Source organism: Oryctolagus cuniculus, chromosome 10 (assembly GCF_964237555.1).
Source record: "Oryctolagus cuniculus chromosome 10, mOryCun1.1, whole genome shotgun sequence".
Classification (NCBI taxonomy): Eukaryota; Metazoa; Chordata; class Mammalia; order Lagomorpha; family Leporidae; genus Oryctolagus; species Oryctolagus cuniculus.
In genome coordinates, this window is record NC_091441.1 from 56,023,265 (window position 1) to 56,045,331 (window position 22,067).

The 22,067-nt window shown below is 45.1% G+C and overlaps 2 protein-coding genes across 11 annotated transcripts in view; one reads left to right on the plus strand and one right to left on the minus strand.

Annotated features, from left to right (window-relative positions):
* On the minus strand, positions 1-20,896 carry SNRPD1 (small nuclear ribonucleoprotein D1 polypeptide). Of its 4 annotated transcripts, none has more exons than XM_070050401.1 (4): positions 20,746-20,896; positions 5,294-5,370; positions 2,449-2,640; positions 1-180 (listed from the first exon to the last, which is right to left on the minus strand). In XM_070050401.1, exons 2-4 carry the CDS (start codon positions 5,361-5,363, stop codon positions 104-106), a joined length of 339 nt encoding a protein of 112 aa, XP_069906502.1. In that variant the 5' UTR covers positions 5,364-5,370; positions 20,746-20,896; the 3' UTR covers positions 1-103. The 4 variants fall into 4 exon arrangements, with proteins under 4 accessions (XP_069906502.1, XP_008259353.1, XP_008259354.1 ...); XM_008261131.3 differs by lacking the exon at positions 20,746-20,896 and adding an exon at positions 13,990-14,196; XM_008261132.4 differs by lacking the exon at positions 20,746-20,896 and adding an exon at positions 13,730-13,903.
* Positions 20,661-22,067, plus strand: part of ESCO1 (establishment of sister chromatid cohesion N-acetyltransferase 1) — a 71,671-nt gene continuing 70,264 nt past the window's right edge. For 3 of the 7 annotated variants that reach the window (XR_011379405.1, XM_051852065.2, XM_051852068.2), the window contains exon 1: positions 20,747-21,004. The gene's annotated coding sequence lies outside the window, so the exon portion shown is untranslated. Of the gene's footprint in view, positions 21,204-22,067 lie in introns of all 7 variants that reach the window. The other 4 variants (XR_011379406.1, XM_017344066.3, XM_051852066.2 and 1 more) reach the window with 3 other exon arrangements.

A 22,067-nucleotide genomic window follows, 5' to 3' on the forward strand; every position in this document is an offset into this window, starting at 1 on the left:
TGCCCAACATTTATGTTTATTAAAAAGTGACATAAACAAACAAAGCCTGTACAAAAGAAATCCCGAATCACTCATCACTCTGAAACAATAATCTTGAGAGACATTATCGCCTGGGACCCCCTCTTCCTCTGCCACGGCCACGTCCTCTTCCTCTACCCCGGCCTCGGCCTCTTCCTGCAACTGAAAGCAAAGCAAAGGAAAGCAAGTTAAATTATGGTATGTATGGCAGTATGGTGACCTGAACATAAGAACACCATTTACTCTCACACTCTCTTTAGAGATCTCCACTAGCAGCACACTCCTGGATGGAGTTCCAGGCTCCTGACTTCAGCCTGGCTCAGCCATGGCCACTGTGGCCATCTAGGGAGTGATGGTAAATGGAAGATCTCTCTCTCTGTAACTCTCCTTTTAAACAAATAAATCTTCTAAAAAACATTTTTTTCTTTGTATCATTTCTCAAATTCATTACAAAATAAAATGCAAGTGATACAAACTTCATACAAGATGGAAGAGAAATTGCATCAAATCTCTCAGTGTGGATACCATGTGCTAGATTTTTGGTTACGAAGTAGAATCCAAGCAAATGCATTGAAAATTGAGAACATTTAAATGTATTACATCAAATAACAACCACAGAACCTTAGAAGACACTTGACACAATCATAATCTAGGACTTGAATCCATCCGATGACTATTCCTGTCATCCTAATCAGCTGAGTGACTACCTGTAAAATATCCAGACCCTTTCTCCTGTCTTGCACCTGCACTACTGGCTACCAGATCTCTATTTCCCAAGGTAGGCAAATATAATCTTTTCCTGGGAAAACCAGATCTACAAAAAGACTTCCAGTTCCTGAAATTCTGGGTCTTCTTAGGAAAGAGAGCAACTCACTAAACTCTAGAGGGATATCCATTAGATATGAAGCCCAGCCGCCTCCTCAAACTTCCCTTTTCAGGGTCCTCATTAAACAATGGACAGCCAAAGCTCTCAAGATACTTAAGCAAACATTTAATGTTAAAGAACAGATAAACCAAATAGAGAAAACAATACCAAGAACAAATAAAAAAAAAGAACTGGAATATCCTATTAGTGAAAAAAAATATTGCATTCATAAAAACAAGAACAGGATTCTTCTAAAAATAATTAAATGAACAAAGAGCTTTGAAAATTAAGTATGTGTTAGACTGGAAAATAAGGTCCAGAAGGCAGAGAAAAAAAAACGAGAGGAAAAAAGAAATCAGCATCCGTAAGGTCCAACCATTAAAGAAGGGCAAGCAAAAGGGAGGATGGCCAGCGCCATGGCTCAATAGGCTAATCCTTTGCCTGCGGCACCGGCACACCGGGTTCTAGTCCCAGTCAGGGCGCCATATTCTATCCCGGTTGCTCCTCTTCCAGTCCAGCTCTCTGCTGTGGCCCGGGAAGGCAGTGGAGAATGGCCCAAGTGTTTGGGCCCTGCTGCACCCTCATGGGAGACCAGGAGAAGCACCCGGCTCCTGGCTTCGGATCAGCGCAGCGTGCCAGCCATAGCAGCCATTTGGGGGGTGAACCAACGGAAGGAAGACCTTTCTCTCTCTCTCACTGTCTAACTCTGCCTGTCAAATAAAAACAAAACAAACAAACAAACAAAAATCTCTGGAGCTTTTTAAGGGGAAAAATAAAAGGGCAAGCAAAAGGGAAGAAATTACCAAAGTTAAACAATAAGTTTCTTGGCTATAAAGAGCAAGAATATCCACACTGAATGGTCTGCCTGGCCGGCGCCGCGCTCACTAGGCTAATCCTCCACCTGCGGTGCCAGCACCCCAGGTTCTAGTCCCGGTCAGGGCGCCGATTTCTGTCCCGGTTGCTCCTCTTCCAGGCCAGCCCAATGCTATGGCCCGGGAGTGCAGTGGAGGATGGCCCAAGTGCTTGGGCCCTGCACCTGCATGGGAGACCAGGAGGAAGCACCTGGCTCCTGACTTTGGATTGGCACTGTGCACCGGCTGCAGCACATCGGCCGTAGCGGCCATTTGGGGGGTGAACCAACGGAAGGAAGACCTTTCTCTCTCTCTCTCTTTCTCTCACTAACTCTGCCGGGGGGGGGGGGGGGGGGGGAGTCTGTCTACTACCCAGAGCAACAAAATGGAAGGGGAGAAAAGGAGAAAAGATCGGAGGTGATGGCAAGAGAACCCTATGCCAAATCTTTAAGGAATTTCATAATATCAGGAATAGAGTCAATCTGTAAATCTTCTAAAGTGGCAAGAATGGGAACCAGGTCATGTACTAGAAAACAGGAAATAAAAATACCAATCTTTTTTACAGTAATATCAGGAGCTACAATAAACAGATGCACACATGACAAGAAAATTCTAAAAAACAACAAAACCTCCTGTGCTGTTGCCAAATATTTGTATTCTGAATAGAGTATAAGTACACCATTCACAAAAGCATATATAATCCCTCGAACTTACCAGCTTCCCTTTTCTTAGATTTCACCTTGGGTTCAACATCCACAAGTAGTGTATCCAGAGGTAAACTGTCCGGTAGAATAAAATAGCGAATGTTATTCCCTCGAATACTCAGTGTTTCCAGCTGTACAGGTTCTCTGTTCTTCAGGGTCATCTTCACGGCTTTAAGATGCGTATTCATGCTGACATCTACACCTGGAAGGGAAAAAGCAGGACAATTACTAGCGCGAAAAGGAAGGCAACCAATTAATCTATGAAGCCATGGTAAATACTATATTACAGATGAGAACCATTTGCTACAAAGGAAGTTTCCATAACACAAATTAGCACATATGCAATGGGTAAATGGAGGAGGAATGTCAGCCTAAGTCTGTATTCATTCCTTCCTAGAGGTTTTGCCAGTTACATTTGCAGAAGTGAATGAAGAAAGCCTGGTGGAAACCTGCCTGTTACACATGCTTTATGCCCACCAACCCAAGGATCCTCCTCCTATCTTAGGTTTGGCCAAGTATTTATGGCAAGATTCTTTAAAAAAAAAAAAAAAAAAAAGTGTCATATATTGTCCCCATAACTTCATTATATTGCATTCCACCATGTTATCCTCACTTTTAAAAAAAAATGTAAATTTATTTGTTTGAAAGGCACAGCAACAGAGACAGAGAGATTCTCCACCTGCAGTTTGATTCCCCAAACACCCAAAACAGCAGGGCAGGGCCAGGCCAAAGCTGGGGACCTGGAATTTCTAGGTCTCCCATGTGGGCAGCAGGTACTCAAACACTTGACGTATCATCTGCTGCCTCCCAGAATAAGCATCAGTAGGAAGCTAGATTGGACTAGGATTTGAATCAGTCCCAAGAGGTAGTTTAACCCACTGTGCCACAAAGTCTGCCCTACTATTCTCACTTTTCTTTTTTTAAAGATTTATTTATTTTACTTAAAGTCAGAGTTACACAGAGAGGAGAGGCAGAGAGAGAGAGAGAGAGCGCGCGCGAGCGAGCGCGGGTGAGAGAGAAATCTTCCTGTCGCTCCCCCTCTTCGTGGAGGAACGACACTAAACCCTGCCTAGGCTTCATATCCGAGTCACGGCACCATTATGTCGCTCCCCCTCTTCGTGGAGGAACGACACAAGACCCTGCGCTGTTCTTTCGTCTGCTCGGCCCTCCCCGGGTTTGCTGCTGGTTCTTCCCGGGTTGGCTACTATCCCTTCCACCTCCGTGGAAGGGCAGTTCCCCCTGGCCACATTCCCCACTTCCGCAGGGGAGCGGCACACCGCCGGCCGGCTCTTCTCGGGGGCTGCACAGGTGTTCCTTCAGCTAGATGTTCCCCTTAGATGTTCCCCATAGATGTTCCTGGTGCATGTTGTCTCTCTCCTCCTTTATAGTCCTTCCACCAATCCCAACTCTGCTACCCACACGCCGAGTACGCTGCTCTCCTCCAATCAGGAGCAGGTCCCACAGTTTATTGGTTGAACTGGAGGCAGCTGAGTAGAAGCTGTTTCCCTTCTCAGCGCCATATTGTGGGAAAGCAGATGCATAGAATAAGTCTTAATTCCAGTAACTTAGTCTAGTCCGAGTTGCTCCCAGTTGCTCCCCACACTTCCATCCGATGGTTCACTCCCCAATTGGCCGCAATGGCCAGAGCTGCGCCAATCCAAAGCCAGGAGCCAGGAGCCTCCTCGGGGTCTCCCATGCGGGTGCAGGGGCCCAAGGACTTGGGCCATCTTCTACTGCATCCCAGGTCACAGCAGAGAGCTGGACAGGAAGTGGAGCAGCCAGGTCTCGAACGGGCGCCCATATGGGATGCTGGCGCTTCAGGCCAGGCGTGTTAACCTGCTGCGCCACAGCGCCAGCCCCCTTACTTTTGTTTTCAAAGTCTTATATTTACTGTAGCATTTATTAGTAGGAATTTAGAGTGCATTTTTAACTAACCTTTTAAAAACAACTATTATTTGAGAAGCAAAGAAAGATAGAGCTCCCATCTGCTGATTCACTCCCCAAATGCCCACAATGGCTGCAGCTGAAGCTAAAGCCAAAGGCAGGAGTTGGGAACTCAGCCCAGGTCTTCCATGTGAATGACAGGAACCCAATTACTTGAGCTAGCATTGTGGCCTGCCAGGGTCTGCATTAGCTGGAAGCTGAAGTCATGAGCCAGAGCTAGGTACTGAAATCAGGGAAGGCAGTGGAGGAAGACCCAAGTGCTCAGGTCCCCGCACCCATGTGGGAAATCTGGAAGAAGTTCCCGGCCCTTGGGTTTGGCCTGGCCCAGCCCTGGCTGTTGTGGCCATTTGGGGAATGAACCAGCAGATGGAGGATCTGTCTGTCTCTGTAACTTTCTTTCAAATAAATAAAGTAAATCTTTTTTAAAAATTACATATAAACTTAGAATTTAAATATTTCAGAGTGGGGCACAAATAAAGACAGTTTTCTCTCAATTCTTTTGAAATTTTACAACTTCCTGGAATATCTACTATAAGCAAAGAACTGAAGTAGACATTAAATATGAAATACACAATATTATTAAGACAATGAGTTAGACACATAATATAGCCCTGCTTCTTGCCTTCAAGAATAGGAACCACAAATTCTAATAAAAAAAAAAAGTTTCAAATGCATTTTGGAACAATTAACATTCAAGGAAAAGAAATACACAAGCAAAGGCATAAAAGCAAGAAAATAGGATAAACTAGGTAATTTGGTTTGGTTGTAGAGCAAGTATGTAAAGTAAAAAGTCAATTAAATAATTCATACCAAAAAATAAGGATCTGTACTATAATTAAAAGTAAAATGAATTCTGGTTTTCATGTTTAAGAGATGAAGAATAAGTGTTATAAAGTCATCAATCTCCATACCTGTGATTGTTCCATGGACCTGTGTTCCATTCTTCAATTCAATGGTTACAGTTTCATGACTCAATTTCATCAAAAATCTATAAAAATAATTAGAACACAATCAATGGTTTTTACTTTTAACATTCATTTATGAAGGAACCTAATAATACTAACAAATTATCATTTGGGCATTCCTGATTCTCAAAAATCTCATAAAATTCTCATTATACAGATTAGCTTCAAACACAGATAAGATCCTAGACTCATTATAAGCCATAAAAAAGAAATCAAGAATTGCGAAGTGAACAAGCAGATGAAAGATTCTCTCATCATCTCTAACTCTGCTTTTCAAATAAATAAATAAGAAAAAAAAAAAAAGCCTCAGGGTTATATTGTTAAATCTAGCAATGCTTCTGGGGTATGTGCTTTGTTCAGGATGATGTTTTCTGGGCCAAAACTGCAGAAACAATGGTTTATGTTATTTTTAGAGCTTTCATGCACCTGAAATTTATTTCTTTTTCTATGCAGCATGAAGTAAATCTGACTTATTGTTTTCCACAACTGGATAACCAGTTACCTTAATAAGATATAAATGCATATAGTTAAGACACTGCTTGGAATGTCCATATCCTTTAATGGAATGCCAGAGCTCAAATCCCAGTTCTGCTACTAATTTCAGTTTCTTGCTAATGTGAACAATGGGAGGCAACAGATGATGGCTTCAGTACTTCGGTCACAGCTACCATCCATATGGGAGACTTGAACTGAGTTCCTGGCTTTGGCCTGGCCCAGTTTCAGGTGTTTCAAGCATTTGGGGAGGAAACCAGTAGACAGAGATCTCTGCTATGTTTCTCTGTCATTCAAATAACATGAAAATAAATAAGACTTTATGTTTAAAAAATATATAATGAGGTGCCAGCATCGTGGCATAGCAGGTAAAGCTGCCACCTGCAGTACTGGCATCCCATATGGGCGCCAGTTCTAGTCCCATCTCCTCCACTTTTTTTTTTTTTTTTTGACAGGCAGAGTAGACAGTGAGAGAGACAGAGAGAAAGGTCTTCCTTTGCGGTTGGTTCACCCTCCAATGGCCGCCACGGCTGGTGCACTGCGGCCGGCGCACCGTGCTGATCCGAAGCCAGGAGCCAGGTGCTTCTCCTGGTCTCCCATGGGGTGCAGGGCCCAAGCACTTGGGCCATCCTCCACTGCCTTCCTTGGCCACAGCAGAGAGCTGGCCTGGAAGAGGGACAACTGGGACAGAATTCAGCGCCCCAACCGGGACTAGAACCCAGTGTGCCGGCGCCGCAAGGCGGAGGATTAGCCTAGTGAGCCGCGGCGCTGGCCTCTCTCTGTCTCTCTTAACTCTTTCAAATACATAATTAAAATCTTAAAAAATAAATCCTATGATTCATATTATTTTAAAAAAACATATATATAAACAGAATAGTCCATTGTTTCTCATTTCATTTAGAATCTTGTTCTCTTTTTATTTTTATTATGATCTATTTTAGAGGAGAAAAAGTTGAAGGGCTCACAAATTACTAAACTGTTGCCATTATTCCCCTATTCAGCCTTTCTAAACACACATCATTACAGACTTTCACAGTATCATCACCTTATCATCTGTAATAAACTGCAGGCATTTATGACACTTCAGTATCTATTTCCTAATGAGGACATTCTCCCACATAATCATAATTCCACAATCACATCCAAGAAAATAATAATCACAATATCATCTAACAGGGTACAGATTCAAAATTTCATAATACTTTGTAGATCCCATCATACATGGCAATAGATTACACTTAATGGCTCATGTAGGAACACTTATTCTTCCCCACAAGACTCTTTTTGAGGGTAAGGATCACAACATCTCATGTCTAATCCCAGATTTTAATGGGCACTGAATAATGTGGGCTGAATATTTCAATAATCAAAGAGAAGCAACCATAAAACACCAACTTTTTAAGTGGTATAGACAGCCATTACAAAGGAGGTAATGGGCTATATTAAACCCCGCCTTAGAAAGTTCATCTGTTGGGGCAGGTGTTATGGTATAGCTGATTAAGCTGCAGCCTGTAACACAAGCATCCTGTATGGGCGCCAGTTGGAGTCCAGCCTGCTCCACTTCCCATCCAGCTCCTCGTTAATGTGCCTGGAAAAAGTGGTGGAAAATAGCCCAAGTGCTTCAGCCCCTGCACCCACATAAGATACTGGAAGAAAGCTCCTGGCTCTGGCCTTGCCCAGTCCTGGCAGTTGCAGCCATTTGGGAGTGAACCAGCAGATGAAATATATATCTACATCTCTATTACTCTGCATTTCAAATAAATCTTAAAAAAAAAAAAAAAACTTCATCTGTTCTCATGTAAAGATCCATGAGTTGAAACTTTTCATGTCTGATATCAGAAAAAAATGTTGCTTTCAAAGAATTGTTAATGCTTTCACCAGATTTAATCTAGTACTAAATTTAATTTTTAAAAGATTTACTTATTTCAAAGGCATAGGAACAGAGAGAAAGAAGGGAAGAGATCTTCATCTGGTGGTTCACTCCCCAAATGGCCACAATAGCTGGGGTTGTGCCAAGACAAAGTCAGCAACCAGGAACTTCACCTGGGTCTCCCAGGTGGTTTGGCAGGAACTCCAATACTTGAGTCGTCACCAGCAGCTTTCCCAGGCACACTAGCAGGAAACTGGGTCAGAAGTGGAATAGCCAGGACTGAAACAGGACTCCAATATGGGATATGGGTATCCCAAGCAACACCTTAACTCATTAACTCACTGTCCCACAATGTCTAGCTATAAATTTAATTATTTATAACTATATTACCTTGCCGGCGCCATGGCTCAATAGGTTAATCCTCCGCCTGCGGCGCCAGCACACAGGGTTCTAGTCCCGGTTGGGGCGTCGGATTCTGTCCTGGTTGCCCTTCTTCCAGGCCAGCTCTCTGCTATGGCCCGGGAGTGCAGTGGAGGATGGCCTACCTAAGTCCCTGGGCCCTGCACCCCATGGGAGACCAGGAGAAGCACCTGGCTCCTGCCTTTGGATCAGTGTGGTGCGCCAGCTGCAGCAGCCATTGGAGGGTAAACCAATGGCAAAAGAAAGACCTTTCTCTCTCTCTCTCTCTCTCTCTCTCTCTTTCTCTCACTGTCCATTCTGCCTGTCAAAAAAAAAGTGAAACAAAAAAATAACTATATTACCTTAAGATTTTAATCTAACAGTTTCCTTCCACGATCAGATTTTTATCTTTTATTGTAATTAGCTTACTCAGTAAAACTTTTACTATAAAGATTATTCAAACTGTTTTTGGAAGTAGGCAGGATCAAGCTAAAACTAAAATACCTTTGAAATTAAGCAATCTTTGACATGGAAATAAAGGGAAAACAACATAAAACAGACCTCTGAAAAAATTAAAATATATTTCAGCATGTACAAGGATGTTTCTTTGGTCTGTCCCTGTGCTTGGTAACGAGGATTTAAAATGAGTTAAGCCTCAAGGAGTTCCAAGTCTAGTAGGAATGTCAGATGGGTAAAAGGTATTTTAAAGTGACTATAAATTGTAGAATGCCATGGATATATACAAAGGTGTACCAGGAACATAACACAACACAGGAAAGAGGGAGTCAGATCTTAGTGGACTTTTATTAAGGAAAATTGAAAATACACAACAAAATTAAATCAGAACACTTAGTAGTAAGAAACAGCACTTTCAGAGGAATTACAGGTACTACTGATGGAATATTTAAAGAAAAATGAGTGGGGCTTGCATTGTGGCACAGCAGGTAAAGCTGCCCCTACAACGCCAGCAATCCCATATGGGCAGCAGTCTATGTCCTGGCTGCTCCATTTCAGATCTAAGTCCCTGCTGATGGCCTGGGAAAAGCAGAAGATGGACCAAGAACCTCCTTCTTTCCCCATGTCTCTCTGTAACATTGACTTTTAAATAAGTAAATAAATATTTTTTAAAAATGCGTAACGAATTAAGCAGCTTCCTTCCAAAGACCCCCACACTGTTAAAGAATTCCTTTAGGAGAGCTGCTGGAAAGTTTTCATCGATGAAGTAGCATCCTACGGTGATAGTTCATATTTTTAAAAATTATTTGAGAGGAGGGAGGAAGGGGAGAAGGGACAGAGAACAAATACGCACTACCATCCATTGGTTCACATCCCACATGCCCACACTGGGCCCTCACTCAATCCAGACCTCCCACATGGGTGGCAGGAACCCATATCCTTGAGCTATCTGTTCCTTCCCCAGGGTCTGTATTAGCAGGAAGCTGGCACCAGGTGTGGTGCCAGGTAGCAAACCCTTGGGCACCTTAACCATTAAGCCAACATCCTACTCCTATAATTCACATTTTAAAGAGAACTTAAGGCAGATATTCAAAAACGTGGATTTAAGCAAAAGCACAATTTCTAGGAAGACAAATTAGGTGGCTAGAGTAGTGTAAGATAAAGCTACAGTAATCAAGAAATACGAATAATAGATAGATGAAACTAAATAGATAGCCCAGAAACAGACCTGTATTTACAGATCTGATTTTCTACAAAGGTGTCAAACTGGTTATATGGGAAAAGGTAAATTTTTCAACAGGTGATGCTGGAATAACTGGAAATTCATATAATAAAACTGCACTTAGACTGGTAACTCACACCACTTACCAAAATACAAGAGATCATAAACCTAGACACAAAAAATTAGAACTATAAAGCTTTTTGAAAAAAGTAGGAGAATATCTTCATGATTTGAGCAGACAGAAGTTTCTCTGAAAGTACAAAGAAGATAAAGCTGATAAATTAAGACTTCCTCAAAACAAACTGCTCATTAAGACACTACTGGGCCGGCTGCACAGCTCACTAGGCTAATCCTCCACCAGTGGCACTGGCACCCCGGGTTCTAGTCCCAGTTGGGGCGCCAGTTCTGTCCCGGTTGCTCCTCTTCCAGTCCAGCTCTCTGCTGTGGCCAAGGAAGGCAGTGGAGGATGGCCCAAGTGCTTGGGCCCTGCACCTGCATGGGAGACCAGGAGGAAGCACCTGGCTCCTGGCTTTGGATCAGCGCAGCGCGCCGGCCGTAGTGGCCATTTGGGGGGGGGGTGAACCAACGGAAAAAGGAAGACCTTTCTGTCTCTCTCTCTCACTAACTCTGCCTGTCAAAAATAAATAAATAAAAAAGAAAAGAAACTACTGGAGGGGCCGGTTCTGTGGCATAGTGGGTAAAGCTGCCACCTGCAGTGCTGGAATCACATATGGACACCAGTTCAAGTCCCAGCTGCTCCACTTCCTATCCAGCTCTCTGCTATGGCCTGGGAAACAGTGGAAAATGGCACAGGTCCTTGGGCCCCTGCACCCACCTGGGAGACCTGGAAGAAGCTCCTGGCTTCGGATCAACACAGCTCCGGCAGTTGTGGCCAATTGGGGAGTGAACCAGTGGATGGAAGACCTCTCTCTCTCTCTGCCTCTCCTTCTCTATGTGGCTCTGACTTTCAAATAAATAAACTCTTTAAAAAAGAAAAAGAAAAAAAAAAAAAAGACACTATTGGAGCCAGCGCTGAGGCACGTGGGTTAAGCTGCTGCTACGATGCTGATATTTCACATGGATACCAGTTCGAGTCTCAGCTGCTTCATTTTTCCGGATTCAGCTCCCTGCTAATGAGCCTGAGAAACAGCAAATGGTGGCTCAAGTACTTGGGCCCCTGTCACCCATGTGCAAGACTCAGATGGAGTTCCTGGCTCCTGGCTTCAGCCTGGCCCAGCCACGGTGTCACACCACTTGGGGAGTGAACCAGCGGATGAAGAAGAAAGAGCTCTCTCTCTGTAACTCTTTCAAATAAATAAATCTTTAAAAAGACATTCACTCACTCACTCTCTCTCTCTCTCTCTCACACACACACACACACAAATTAACAAAATGAACTAGTAAACCACCAATTGGGATAAAATATATCTGACAGGGCCCAGTGTTTTGGCATAGTAGGTTAAGCCTCTGCCTTTGACACCAGCTTCCCATATGGGCACCGGTTCAAGACCTGGCCGCTCCTCTTTGGACCTAGTTACCTGCTTAATGCGCCTGAGAAAGCAGCAAAAGATGGCCCAAGTGCTTGGGCCCCTGCCACCCACATGGGAGACCCAGCAGACGCTCTGGGCTCCTGGCTTCAGCCTGACCCAGCCCTAGCTGTTGTGGTCAGTTGGGAAGTGAACCAGCGAATGAAGATCTCGCTCTCTTTCAAATAAATAAAAAATAAATCTTAAAAATATATATACATACGTATATGACAAAGGACTGGTATCCAGGATATACAGAATTGTAACAACCCAGTAATAAAAAGAAACCATCAAAATAAACAACAGATTCAAACATAACATCACAACAGATGTGCAAATAGCTAATAAGCATTAGTCATTAGAAAAATACAAACTAAAACTTAAGGAAACACTACCATATACCCACTAAAATCCATAAAATTAAGCAGATTGACAACAACAAATGCTGGTGAGGAAGTGGAGCAATTGGAAGTCTAACATATTGCTATTAGAAGTTTAAAATGGTACAAGCACTTTGAAAAATGGTAGGGCATTTCTTATGAAGTTAAACATATCCTTACCCTATGTAGAATTCTGCATGTCTGCTCCTAAGTATACCCTATGTAGGATTCTGCATGTCTACTCCTAAGTATTTACCCAAGAAAAATCAAAGCTATGTATACAGAGATTTGCATAAGGATGTTCAAAACAGCTTTAAACAAAACATATCATTTTAAAACATACAATTGGACTACTATCCTACAATTAAATTTTTTTTTTTAAATACTGGGGGTGGGCGGCACTCAGCAGGTTAACCCTTTACTTGGGACAGCTTCCTATATTCCGTAACAGAGTGCAGGTTGTTGTACCAGCTGCTCTACTTCTGATCCAGCTCTCTGCTAATGCACCTAGGAAAACAACCCAAGATGGCCAGAGTGTTTGGGGCCCCTGTCACCCACGTGTGAGACCCAGACAGAATCCCTGGCTCCTGGTTTCAGTTGGCCCAGCCTGGGCTGTTGTGGCACTTAGAAAGCGAATCAGCAGTTGGGAGGCACTTCTCTGTGTTGCTCTGCCTTGTTTTAAATAAACAAATCTTTAAAGTAACAAAAAGCAAAACTAAATGTTGATGAATCTCAGGAGCATGCTAAGAAATCTTAAGCAAACATAAAAAAGACATATAGTCTTTTTTTATTCCAAAGAATAAATTCTACTGCAGGCAAAACTACAGTGGAAGAAACACATTGCTTTGGTGGATGTGGAGCTAAAAGTTGACTTGAGATAGCTTAAGGGAACTTCTTGAGGTTTTGGTATTTTACCATGGCAGGGGTTTGGGTTACACTAGTGTATAATTTTTCCACTCTCAGGAAATACACACTGAACTTCACTTAAGAAAGTGAAGTTTGTCTCCCTGGTTTTGGCTAGGGTGACAGGATAAGGATGATAATGCCACCAACTGAGATGCAGAAATAAATACAATGAGCATACACAAACTAATTAGTCAAACCATTTTCTTGAGGCAAGACACAAGAGGGTTTGTATCTACCTAGTACCTAAGACACAGAACGGGATTCAGCACACTCGTTAAAAATTACAGGGAAATTCTGCTAGAACATGTGCTATTTTCAAATGAGACAAACTGAATCTTCAGTGACAAAAAAAAAAAAAAAAAAAAAAAAAAAAAATTCATTAAGATTCAAACGAGCAGGTATGGAGAAATATAAAAATACACTGAGTTCTGAGACTGTTATACAAAGTTATAATTCAAATAAGAATGAACATTCACATTAAATGTCTTCTCTACAAACTCCACCCATAAAGTATAACTGTATTTCAAACATACTAGATGTTAACCACTTATCTGTCTTCAGCACTAAACAAAAAGTTCCAAGGCAGGGATTCTTGCCTTTAAGAAAATTCTATTATCGGCACACAGTAACTGTAACAGGTGCCCCATAACTGGTCAGCACTGCCAGTCTCGACTTGGGAGGAAAGAAACTCGTCAAATACTTCCAACCGCTAGCTTAGTACCAGAAACCACCGCTGGGCTGCAGGCTCAGCCTCCATGTAAAGCACCAAAATCTAACCTATCTGCAAGCAGTTTGGAACTAATTACAAACATCAATAAACAATCCTTTAGTAGGCTCAACTAAGCAACACAATCGCAGAAAGGAAACCGGAGGAATTACCAGCTATGTGTAACCAGCCACAATCAAAAAGTATTGGCTTTTGCCTCATAGTGGGAGATTTTTCTGATCAAAAGTCTAGGGAGCATCGAGAGAGACCAAAAACTTTAAAATCACAACTTGCAAACTAGTTCCTCTCTGATCTAAAACATGCTGCAAGTAGGCTTCCTTATTTCCATGATAAACTCCGTCTTCAGACCCACGGGAGCTCCATGCGCACAATGAGAATGGGTAACTAACGCGAGACCAAGCCACCTTCAAGGCCCCCAAGGCAGCAGGTGACAAGACGCAGCTCGGTCTTCAAGCCCGCCTCTTGGAAGACAGGCGAGGCTGAAGAACGATCGATCACGACCCGGAGCCGCGGCCAAGATGGGGCGCGCGCGGCGGGCGCCGCAGGCCGTTAGCAGGCCGCGCGCACGCGGCTTTCCCGCCTCCGGCCTCGGGACCGCTCAGCTTCCCGAGCCCGGCCCGAACCCTTACGGCTCAGCCCCCGCCTCGCTCGGCCACCTCCTCACCTCACGAGCTTCATCGTAGCGGCGCAATCGTCCTTTCTGCTCGATAACGCAGAGAATGCAACTACCGAGGACCGGCTAGGCGTATGAATGGCCGGAAACGCCTACTCCACGGGCTCCGGACGTAGCGAGCGCGCGGAGCACTGTGGACGTGCGGCGGAAACGCCGAGGCCTTGCTGGGCCACTTTGCCTTCCGGCCAAGGGGAGCGCGACTGCGACCCCTCGCTGCCGGAGGTATGCATTGCAGAGGCTGAGGGCGTGACTGTCTGTCTAAGGAGAGGGCGATTTGAACAGTTAAATCCAATTAGCAGTCGCCATCACGCTTCGGCACGGCGGGGCGCGTTGGCGAAGCACCAAATACAACTTCCTCCGTGAACAAAGAGCGGTTTTGAGAGAAACACAGGTTATTGCGAATTCTGGTCCAACACCAAGAACCTTATTTAGCATTACTGATGAATCTGAAGAAAATTGCAGAATTATGTTTCCGAGACACAGTTGTCTGTTTTCCTCGTACTCAACGTCTCAGTAACATTCAACACACTTCAGTTTTGAAATACCTTCTACCTTTGTTTCCCGGGCCAAGCACTCTGGGTTTCTCCCTAACCCACTAGCTGTTCTGTCTAGGCCTCTGAGTCTTTACACGTGTCAGGATGCTTCAGGGCTTACAGCTGTAGTCCTTTTTAGGAAAACTTTCTCCTTTAGCCTGGGCGATCTCCTCCAAAACTATGGTTTTAATTTGTAAATCTAGATTGAACTTCATCCATGATCACCAGAACTCTAGGATGTTGTAAGGCAATGCTCATCAAACTTTAATGTGCACAGGACAGACCCAAGGAATTTTTTAAATAAAGATTTATTTATTTTGAAAATCAGAGTTAACAGAGAAAGAGGGAGAGTCAGAGATCTTCCAACCATACGTTTTTCCCCAAGTGGCTGCAGCAGCCAAGGCAGAGCCAGGCTGAAGCCAGGAGCCCAGAGCTTCCTCCAGGTCTCCTACAAGGGTGCAGAGGCCCAAGCACTTAGGCCCTCTTCCGCTGCTTTCCCAGGTGCCTTAGCAGGGAGCTGGATCAGAAGTGGAGCAAGCCGGGACTTGAACTGGCACCCATGTGGGATGCTGGTGTTGTAGAGGCGGCTTTACCCGCTATGTCGCACCACCAGCCCCATTGAGGAAATTTGAAGATGAAAATTCTGGTTCAGTTGTTGTAGGGCCTGAAATTCTGCATTTCCAGAAGCCTTCAGTTGAAGATTTCCCTAGTCCATGGATCACAACTTGAGTAGCAAAGCTATGAGGCATATTTGTGAGCAGTCCTCACAACCTCTTCTACTCCCCTTTCTTCTCGAGAGTTCTCAGTATTCTTCTGGAGACGCACGTGGTCCTCAGGAAGCTGACTCTACCCTTTATGTCAATGATCAGGTTCCTTTACTTGTCCACATTAGGACTGATCCGACCAGACCTTTGCATAGAATGTTCTTCCCTTTTGAATGTAATAGATTGGTAGTAGTTCCTGGAGCTACTGGGAATGTCCATAGAACCAGAAAAACCAGCCTAAACATCGAATTTTTTTAAAAAAGAAATGGGAGGCCAGTGCTGTGGCCACCACCTGAAGTGCCCGGCATCCCATAGGGACCCTGGTTTAAGTCCCGGCTGCTCCACTTCCGATCCAGCTCTCTACTAATGTGCCTGGGAAAACAGTAGAAGATGGCCCAAGTCCTTGGGTCCCTGCACCCATGTGGGAGACCCAGAAGAAGCTCCTGCCTCCTGGCTCCTGGCTTCGAATCGGCCCAGCTTCAGCCATTGCAGCCATTTGGAGAGTGAACCAGCGGATAGAAGACCTCTCTCTCTCTCTCTCTCTCTCTCTGCCTCTGCCTCTCTGTAACTCTGTTTCTCAAATTAGTAAATCTTAAAAAAATAAAAATAAAAGGAAGGAAGGAAGAAACCTTCAAGTTCCAGCCCCACTCCTGATTCAGTGTCCTTGGATGATTCAAGTGGTTTGGTTCCTTCCATGAACGTTAGAACCCTAGACTGAGTTCCTGCCTCCCAGCTCTGGGCTGGCCCAGCTCTGGCTGTTAAGGGCATTTGCGAGTAGACCAGTAAATAGGAGACCTCTCTCTTTGGTTCTCTATCTCACTGTTGCTCTTGCTATCTTTCTTTTCTGCTCTCCCACTCATCTCCCTCTCTCTGCCTTTCAAATAAACAAAATAGATAAATTCTTAAAAACATTCAAACTCACAATAATACTAATGAGCCCCTAAATAAGAAATGATGCCAGGATGTGGTTATTTAAATTAAAATTTAAAAGAATTAAAAATTCAGTTCCTCGGTTACAAGTATTCATTAGCCATATGTAGCTATAGCTACCTTTTTGAATTGTGCAGATATCAATTATTTCCATCATCACATAAAGTCTGATTTATTAACAGACAGACACAGGGGTCCATTTGCTTGGGATTTTGCTGAATAGTCAGCCTCAAGCAAGAATTGCTCAGAGGAAAGTTTTATTTACTTATTTATTTGTGACAAGTAAAGGAGACATCAGGAAGGTACAGTTCCTCAAAGAAACTACCTCTTAGGGAGGCATTGTGGCATAACAGGTTAAGCTGTAGCCTGTGATGCTGGCATACCATATGGGTGCCTGTTTGAGTCCTAGCTGCTCTACTTCTAATGTAGCTCCTTGCTAATGTTCCTGGGAAAGCAGCAGAAGATGGACCAAGTGCTGGGGCCCCTACACCCATGTGGGAGACCAGAGGAAGCTCTGGACTCCTGGCTTTGGACTGGCCCAGCCCCAACTGTTGTGTCCATTTGGGTAGTGAACCAGCAGATGGAAGATCTCTTTCTCTGTCTCTCCTTCTTTCTCTGTAACTCTGCCTTTCAAATAAATAAAATAAATGTTTATTAACAACAACAACAACAACAACAAAAAAGACACTACCTCCCAGAGAAACAGCTGGCCAGAGCTTTCATATGGAAGGTTAGGTGTGCATCCAGCATGTAGAAAATGGGGAGAGGAGGCTCTTCTTGTTCAACGAACACACATCTTTATAAATTGTTGGCTCAAAAATCTGAGACTAGTTTCTTGTAGCTTCCCTTGTTAGTGGAGGTCTGGCTGCTTCTGAGTACAACTTCAAGACTAGCTGTCCTGCAACACCTTCTGAGAAACAAATGGAGCAGGCAGACTGTTACAGAACCTCTGCATGTGTTCTTGTGCTGGCCCCCAAACTCTCAGTTAGTTATTTGCATGTCTGTTTCCTTCTTAGCATTTATTTGCTCATTGTAGGGCATGGGAGTGTAAAATATCTGCAAGCAGAGAGTGAAGCCTGTTCTGTTCACTGCACAGCCCCAGCCTCTGGAATAGTGCTTTGCATGTTTCTTCCAAATAAATTATTTGTGAAGGGGCTGGTGTTGTGGTATAGCGGGTAAAGCTGCCACCTGCAGTGCTGGCATCCCATATGGGCACTGGATTGAGTTCCCGCTGCTCCACTTTCAATCCAGCTCTCTGCTGTGGCCTGGAAAAGCAGCAGAAGATGGCCCATGTCCTTGGGCCCTTGCACCCACGTGGGAGACCTGGAGGAAGCTCCTGGCTCCTGGCTTTGGATCAGCGCAGCTCCGGCCATTGCAGCCACTTGGGGAGTGAACCACCAGGATGCAAGACCTCTCTCTCTGCCTCTCTGTAACTCTGCCTTTCAAATAAATAATTTTTTTAAAAAAAGTGTTGCTTGTGTTAAGTGTTAGCTGGATTTCAGTCATTTTCAAATGTAAAAAAAGATATATTTTGTTTGCATTATCAAGCATTACTTTTTTTTAAGATTTTATTTATTTATTTGAGAAGTAGAGTTATAGACAGTGAGAGGGAGAAACAGAAATAAAGGTCTTCCTTCCACTGTTTCACTCCCCAAATGGCCGCAACTGCTGGAGCTGCGCCTATCCGAAGCCAGGAGCCAGGTGTTTCTTACTCGTCTCCCATATGGGTGCAGGGGCCCAAGGACTTGGGCTATCCTCCACTACTTTCCCAGGCCGCCACAGCAGAGAGCTGGATCGGAAGAGGAGTAGCCGGGACTAGAACCTGCGCCTATATAGGATGCTGGCACTGCAGGCAGAGGATTAACCTACTGCGCCATGACACCGGCCCCTAAGCATTATTTTTCTAAGTATCATAAAGTCTGTCTTCTTATCTAGGGGCTCTCTGAGAAAAAATATTGTTTTGCTATTCCCAGAATCCTTCTAAATTAAACTTTTTCTTTTTTTCAATTGTGAGCTATACTCCTCTATCAGGTCAATGGTAGGTCTCTCATTAACCATTATTTGCAAAACCCAAACTCTTTTAATATTTTAAAAGTTGCTTTAAAATTTTTTAAAAAGGATTTTCAGTTAATCTGAGGAGAGGGAGAGCAAGAGAGTGAGAGATCTTCTATCCACTGGTTCACTCATTAAGTGTTCACAGCAGCTGAGGCTGAGCCAGGCTGAAGTGAGGAGTCACAACTCAATTAGGTCTCCCACACGGATGGCAGAGATCCAACTACTGGACCCATCACCTGCTGCCTCCCACAGTGCACATTAACAGGAAACTGGAATCAGAAGCAGGGTTAGGACATGAACTCAGGCTCCTTGATACAGGATGTGGGTGTCCCAAGCATCATCCTAACCACTGCAACAAATGCCTCCTCCCCCCAAAATCCAATTTCTTTACTCTTTTCTGGAGGAGAGTGAAAGCTAAGCCAAGGAAGAAATGTGTTCAGATGATCATGGTTATTTTTTAGTGCACAAAGAAATGAAATGAACCCAACTTCTAGAAGGAAAAACAAATTTTGCCAAGTTTGGTATTACAGAATAATTAAGATTTAATCTATCTACAAATTGAGACCTCTAGTATTAATCAGAAATGAAAAATATTCAAAAGGATAATACTCAAGAAAATTTATTTTTCCCACAAACTATTTGTACTCTTTCATAGCATGTTTAGGAAAGTGACTTTAGTTTTTTAAAAGAAAACCTAGAGTAAGTTTCAGACATGAATTATACATAAAATTACTTATGTACCAAAAATAAATGCATATGAAGTGACTTCAAAAAGTTCATGGGAAATGGACTTTAAAAAGATGAGTTTATTTTGGGGCCTGTGTTGTGGCACAGCTGGCTAAGCCACCACTTGTAATGCTGGCATCCTGTACTGGAGTATCGTACTGGCTGCTCTACTTCCCATCCAGACCCCTGCTAATGTGCCTGGAAGACACAGGAAGATGGCTTAAGGACTTTGGTACCTGCCACCCACCTGGGAGACTAGGATGGAGTTCCTGGCTCCTGGCTTCAGCCTGGCCCAACCTAGCTGTTAGGACCATTTGGGGAGTGAACTAGTGGATGAAAGATCTTTTTCTGTCCCTCTCTGTTTTTTGCCTTCCAAATAAACAAATAAATCTTAAAAAGATAGGTTTATTTTTGTGCAAAAACTTTGAAACTCATGCACAAAAAAAGGTTTTGTACTCTTGTACATTGTAATTATATATTATGAAAAAACTATGCATGAATTTCAAAAATATTTTGCTTCAAAATAAATTCATTGTCCATCTTATTGTTGCACGACCTTTTTGAAACACTCTTATGACTTCTTACGGTGTCGGACATTTGTAAGGACTCCTATGCTCCTGATGGAGGCTAATACAATAGGGTGGAACAGGTCACTCAGGAGCAGAGACCTGTTTCATGGGACTGGAAACTTGTACATCCCCATTGTGTGTATTTATGCCAGAAAGTGAGTTACTAAAGATAAAGTGGTTAACCAATGAAAAGTAATCATAGATTTCTGATACTCTAAAGGTGAAAGCAAACTGGTGGGTCAGAGCCACAAGCAAATGATTAGCTTTAAGCAGGCTAGCAATTTACTCCTGACTTTTTCCCAATTGGAGCCATCTGGCATATTAGCCATTAGACAACTATGAGGTACTAGGGGTGGAGGTCGGGGCGGTGACCAGGTCTTTGCCAAGTTAACTCAACCCAGGGTAAAGTGAAGAACGGCCTCACCCATCAACACTCTAGCCATAAAATCTCAACGAATCTGCTCACGGCAATTTTGTGGAAAATGTTAGAAAAAAACCAGGCTTGACAGAGAGCACATTTAGGTTGGAAGTCGGCTTCAAAAAAGAAGCAGTTGGGGAGAACCCATTCTTCGTCTCTCCTGCATGGCACAAGCACCAATTCATCCATCCTCACAATTCTGCAATCGTGGAAAGAATAGCACCTTAAGTGTATTCAAAAGCAGCGTGAGAACTAGTGACAAAACCCTGGATTCCATCTCGAGCTTTCAAAGAGCCAAAGCCCTATCTGAACATCCGCCCCGGCTAACCCTAGTGGCACATTCTACCATTTCTTGCAGGCTCTTGTGCTCTCGCGCGCGAGGAGGGGGTGACGCCCTGAATTTTTTGGCGGCTCTGGAGTTCAGTTTCGGATACCCCAGCGCGCCTTCCTTACACGGGCCCATATCGAAGATGAAAAAGCATTTGGACAAGACACCGCAGATAAAAAGACTCGAAGCCGACAGGGCATTTTCCGCCATTGCTGGGGGCCTGTTGGTGTTAATCCTGGAAATGACAGCAGGGAGGACCAGCGGCCGCCGCTAGGGGGCGCCGCCGCTTCTCCGCCGGGCGCCCACCCGCGGAGACGCGCACACGCGAGGCCTCCCACCGCGCCTGCGCTAAGGATGGCCGCTGGCTCGCCTTTCCCCGACGCCCCAGCCGTCCGAGCCAGGGTGAAAATTGCGTGACACGCACCGAGCGTGGCGGCCATCTTCGTCTTCTGGGCACGTCAGCTGAGCCGGTTAGGGCTGAAGAGGAGCGTTGCGCAAGCGCATCCAAGACGGTCACAGGTAACTCCCATCTGACGGGCGAGGCGTCGCCGTCGTCGCCGGAAGTTTGGTGTTTGCGCCGCGGGGAGGCGGCGGTCGCGGCAGAAGCAGCTGAGTGTCTCCGGGTACCCGGATGTGAGGCGATCTGCCGGCTGCAGTTGGACTCCCGGGCCAGGCAAAGAAAGGTACGCGAGCGTCTCTGACGGCCCCGCCGCTTACGACCGCACCTCGGGTTTGCCAGCTGCTGCGGAGAGCGGACGGCTTTCGCTTTCCTGTCCCACCCTCTGGGTCGCGCTGCCTCGCACGCCTCTTCCCGTGGCCGGGGTCCCCGCTCCTCGTGCCCCGGGGAGGGAGGTGGGAGGCTCGGAGACGCCGTCGCCTGAGGTAGGCGCTAACCTGCGCGCTCGCCGGCCGGCCGCGGCATCACCTGCCGCTGCCGCCTGGGCCGTCGGGGTTACTCAGGGGCCGTGTCCGCAGGCGCTCGGGACCGTGGGGGCTTCCAGAGCCCCCCGAGGTGGCGTGCAGCCATTGCGCCGCGCGGGGCAGGTAGCCCCGGGCCTGGTCCCCGCCCCCGGCGTCCCCGCTCGCCCCGGAGCCGCGCTTCCTGCGGTGTGCTCGCCTGCCCCCGCCGCCGCCCGCAGACCTGGCCCGCGCCCGGAGGCCTCTGCAGTGCGCGCCGCGGGGCTGTGGGCATCTCCCCGTGTTTACAGCTTGGGTGGCTCGGGGCCAAGGTCATGGAGTAATTGGGGTTGGCAATTGGGGTCTGGGCACAGGTGGGGCTGTCGTGGAGCAGAAATGGGCGCGTTGAGGGCCGTAGTGCAATTTTACAGCGCTTGGAGAGGTGCGAGCAGAAGGAAATTGAGTCCTCGATTTTTGTCACTTTTAATAAGGTGATTTTACAACGAGGGTTTATTTTGCACAGGCGGAGTGGGATGGCAAGTGCAAAATTTAGAGGACTCTGCCGTTCGTCCCTCCCACCCCCCTTCAAATGATGTGTTTGGAAAACCTGGCGCTACAGAATTTTCCAGGGGGTGGAGGTTTGGCGGGGGAGGAGGAGGAAGGAGTTACAGCGTGAGGATTGGAGAAGTCCTGTGTACCGTGCTTTCTGTAGTTTCAGCAGGAAGTGATTGCAGCGTGCAGTATCTGAGTAGTATTATAAAATAATCCATTTTGTTTTCTGCAAAGTGCTACATAGTGAAATGATAAGCTGCCCTCCCCCCACTTTTTTTTTTTTTTTTTTTTTTGTAA

Bases quoted from the DNA above. Each gene is read 5' to 3' on its own strand.
- SNRPD1 (XM_008261131.3), bottom strand. The intron at 2,641-5,293 runs GTATGGAGATTG...TTTCCCTTCCAG, and splicing joins GGTCCATGGAACAATCACAG to GTGTAGATGTCAGCATGAAT. The intron at 181-2,448 runs GTAAGTTCGAGG...CTTTGCTTTCAG, and splicing joins ATCTAAGAAAAGGGAAGCTG to TTGCAGGAAGAGGCCGAGGC.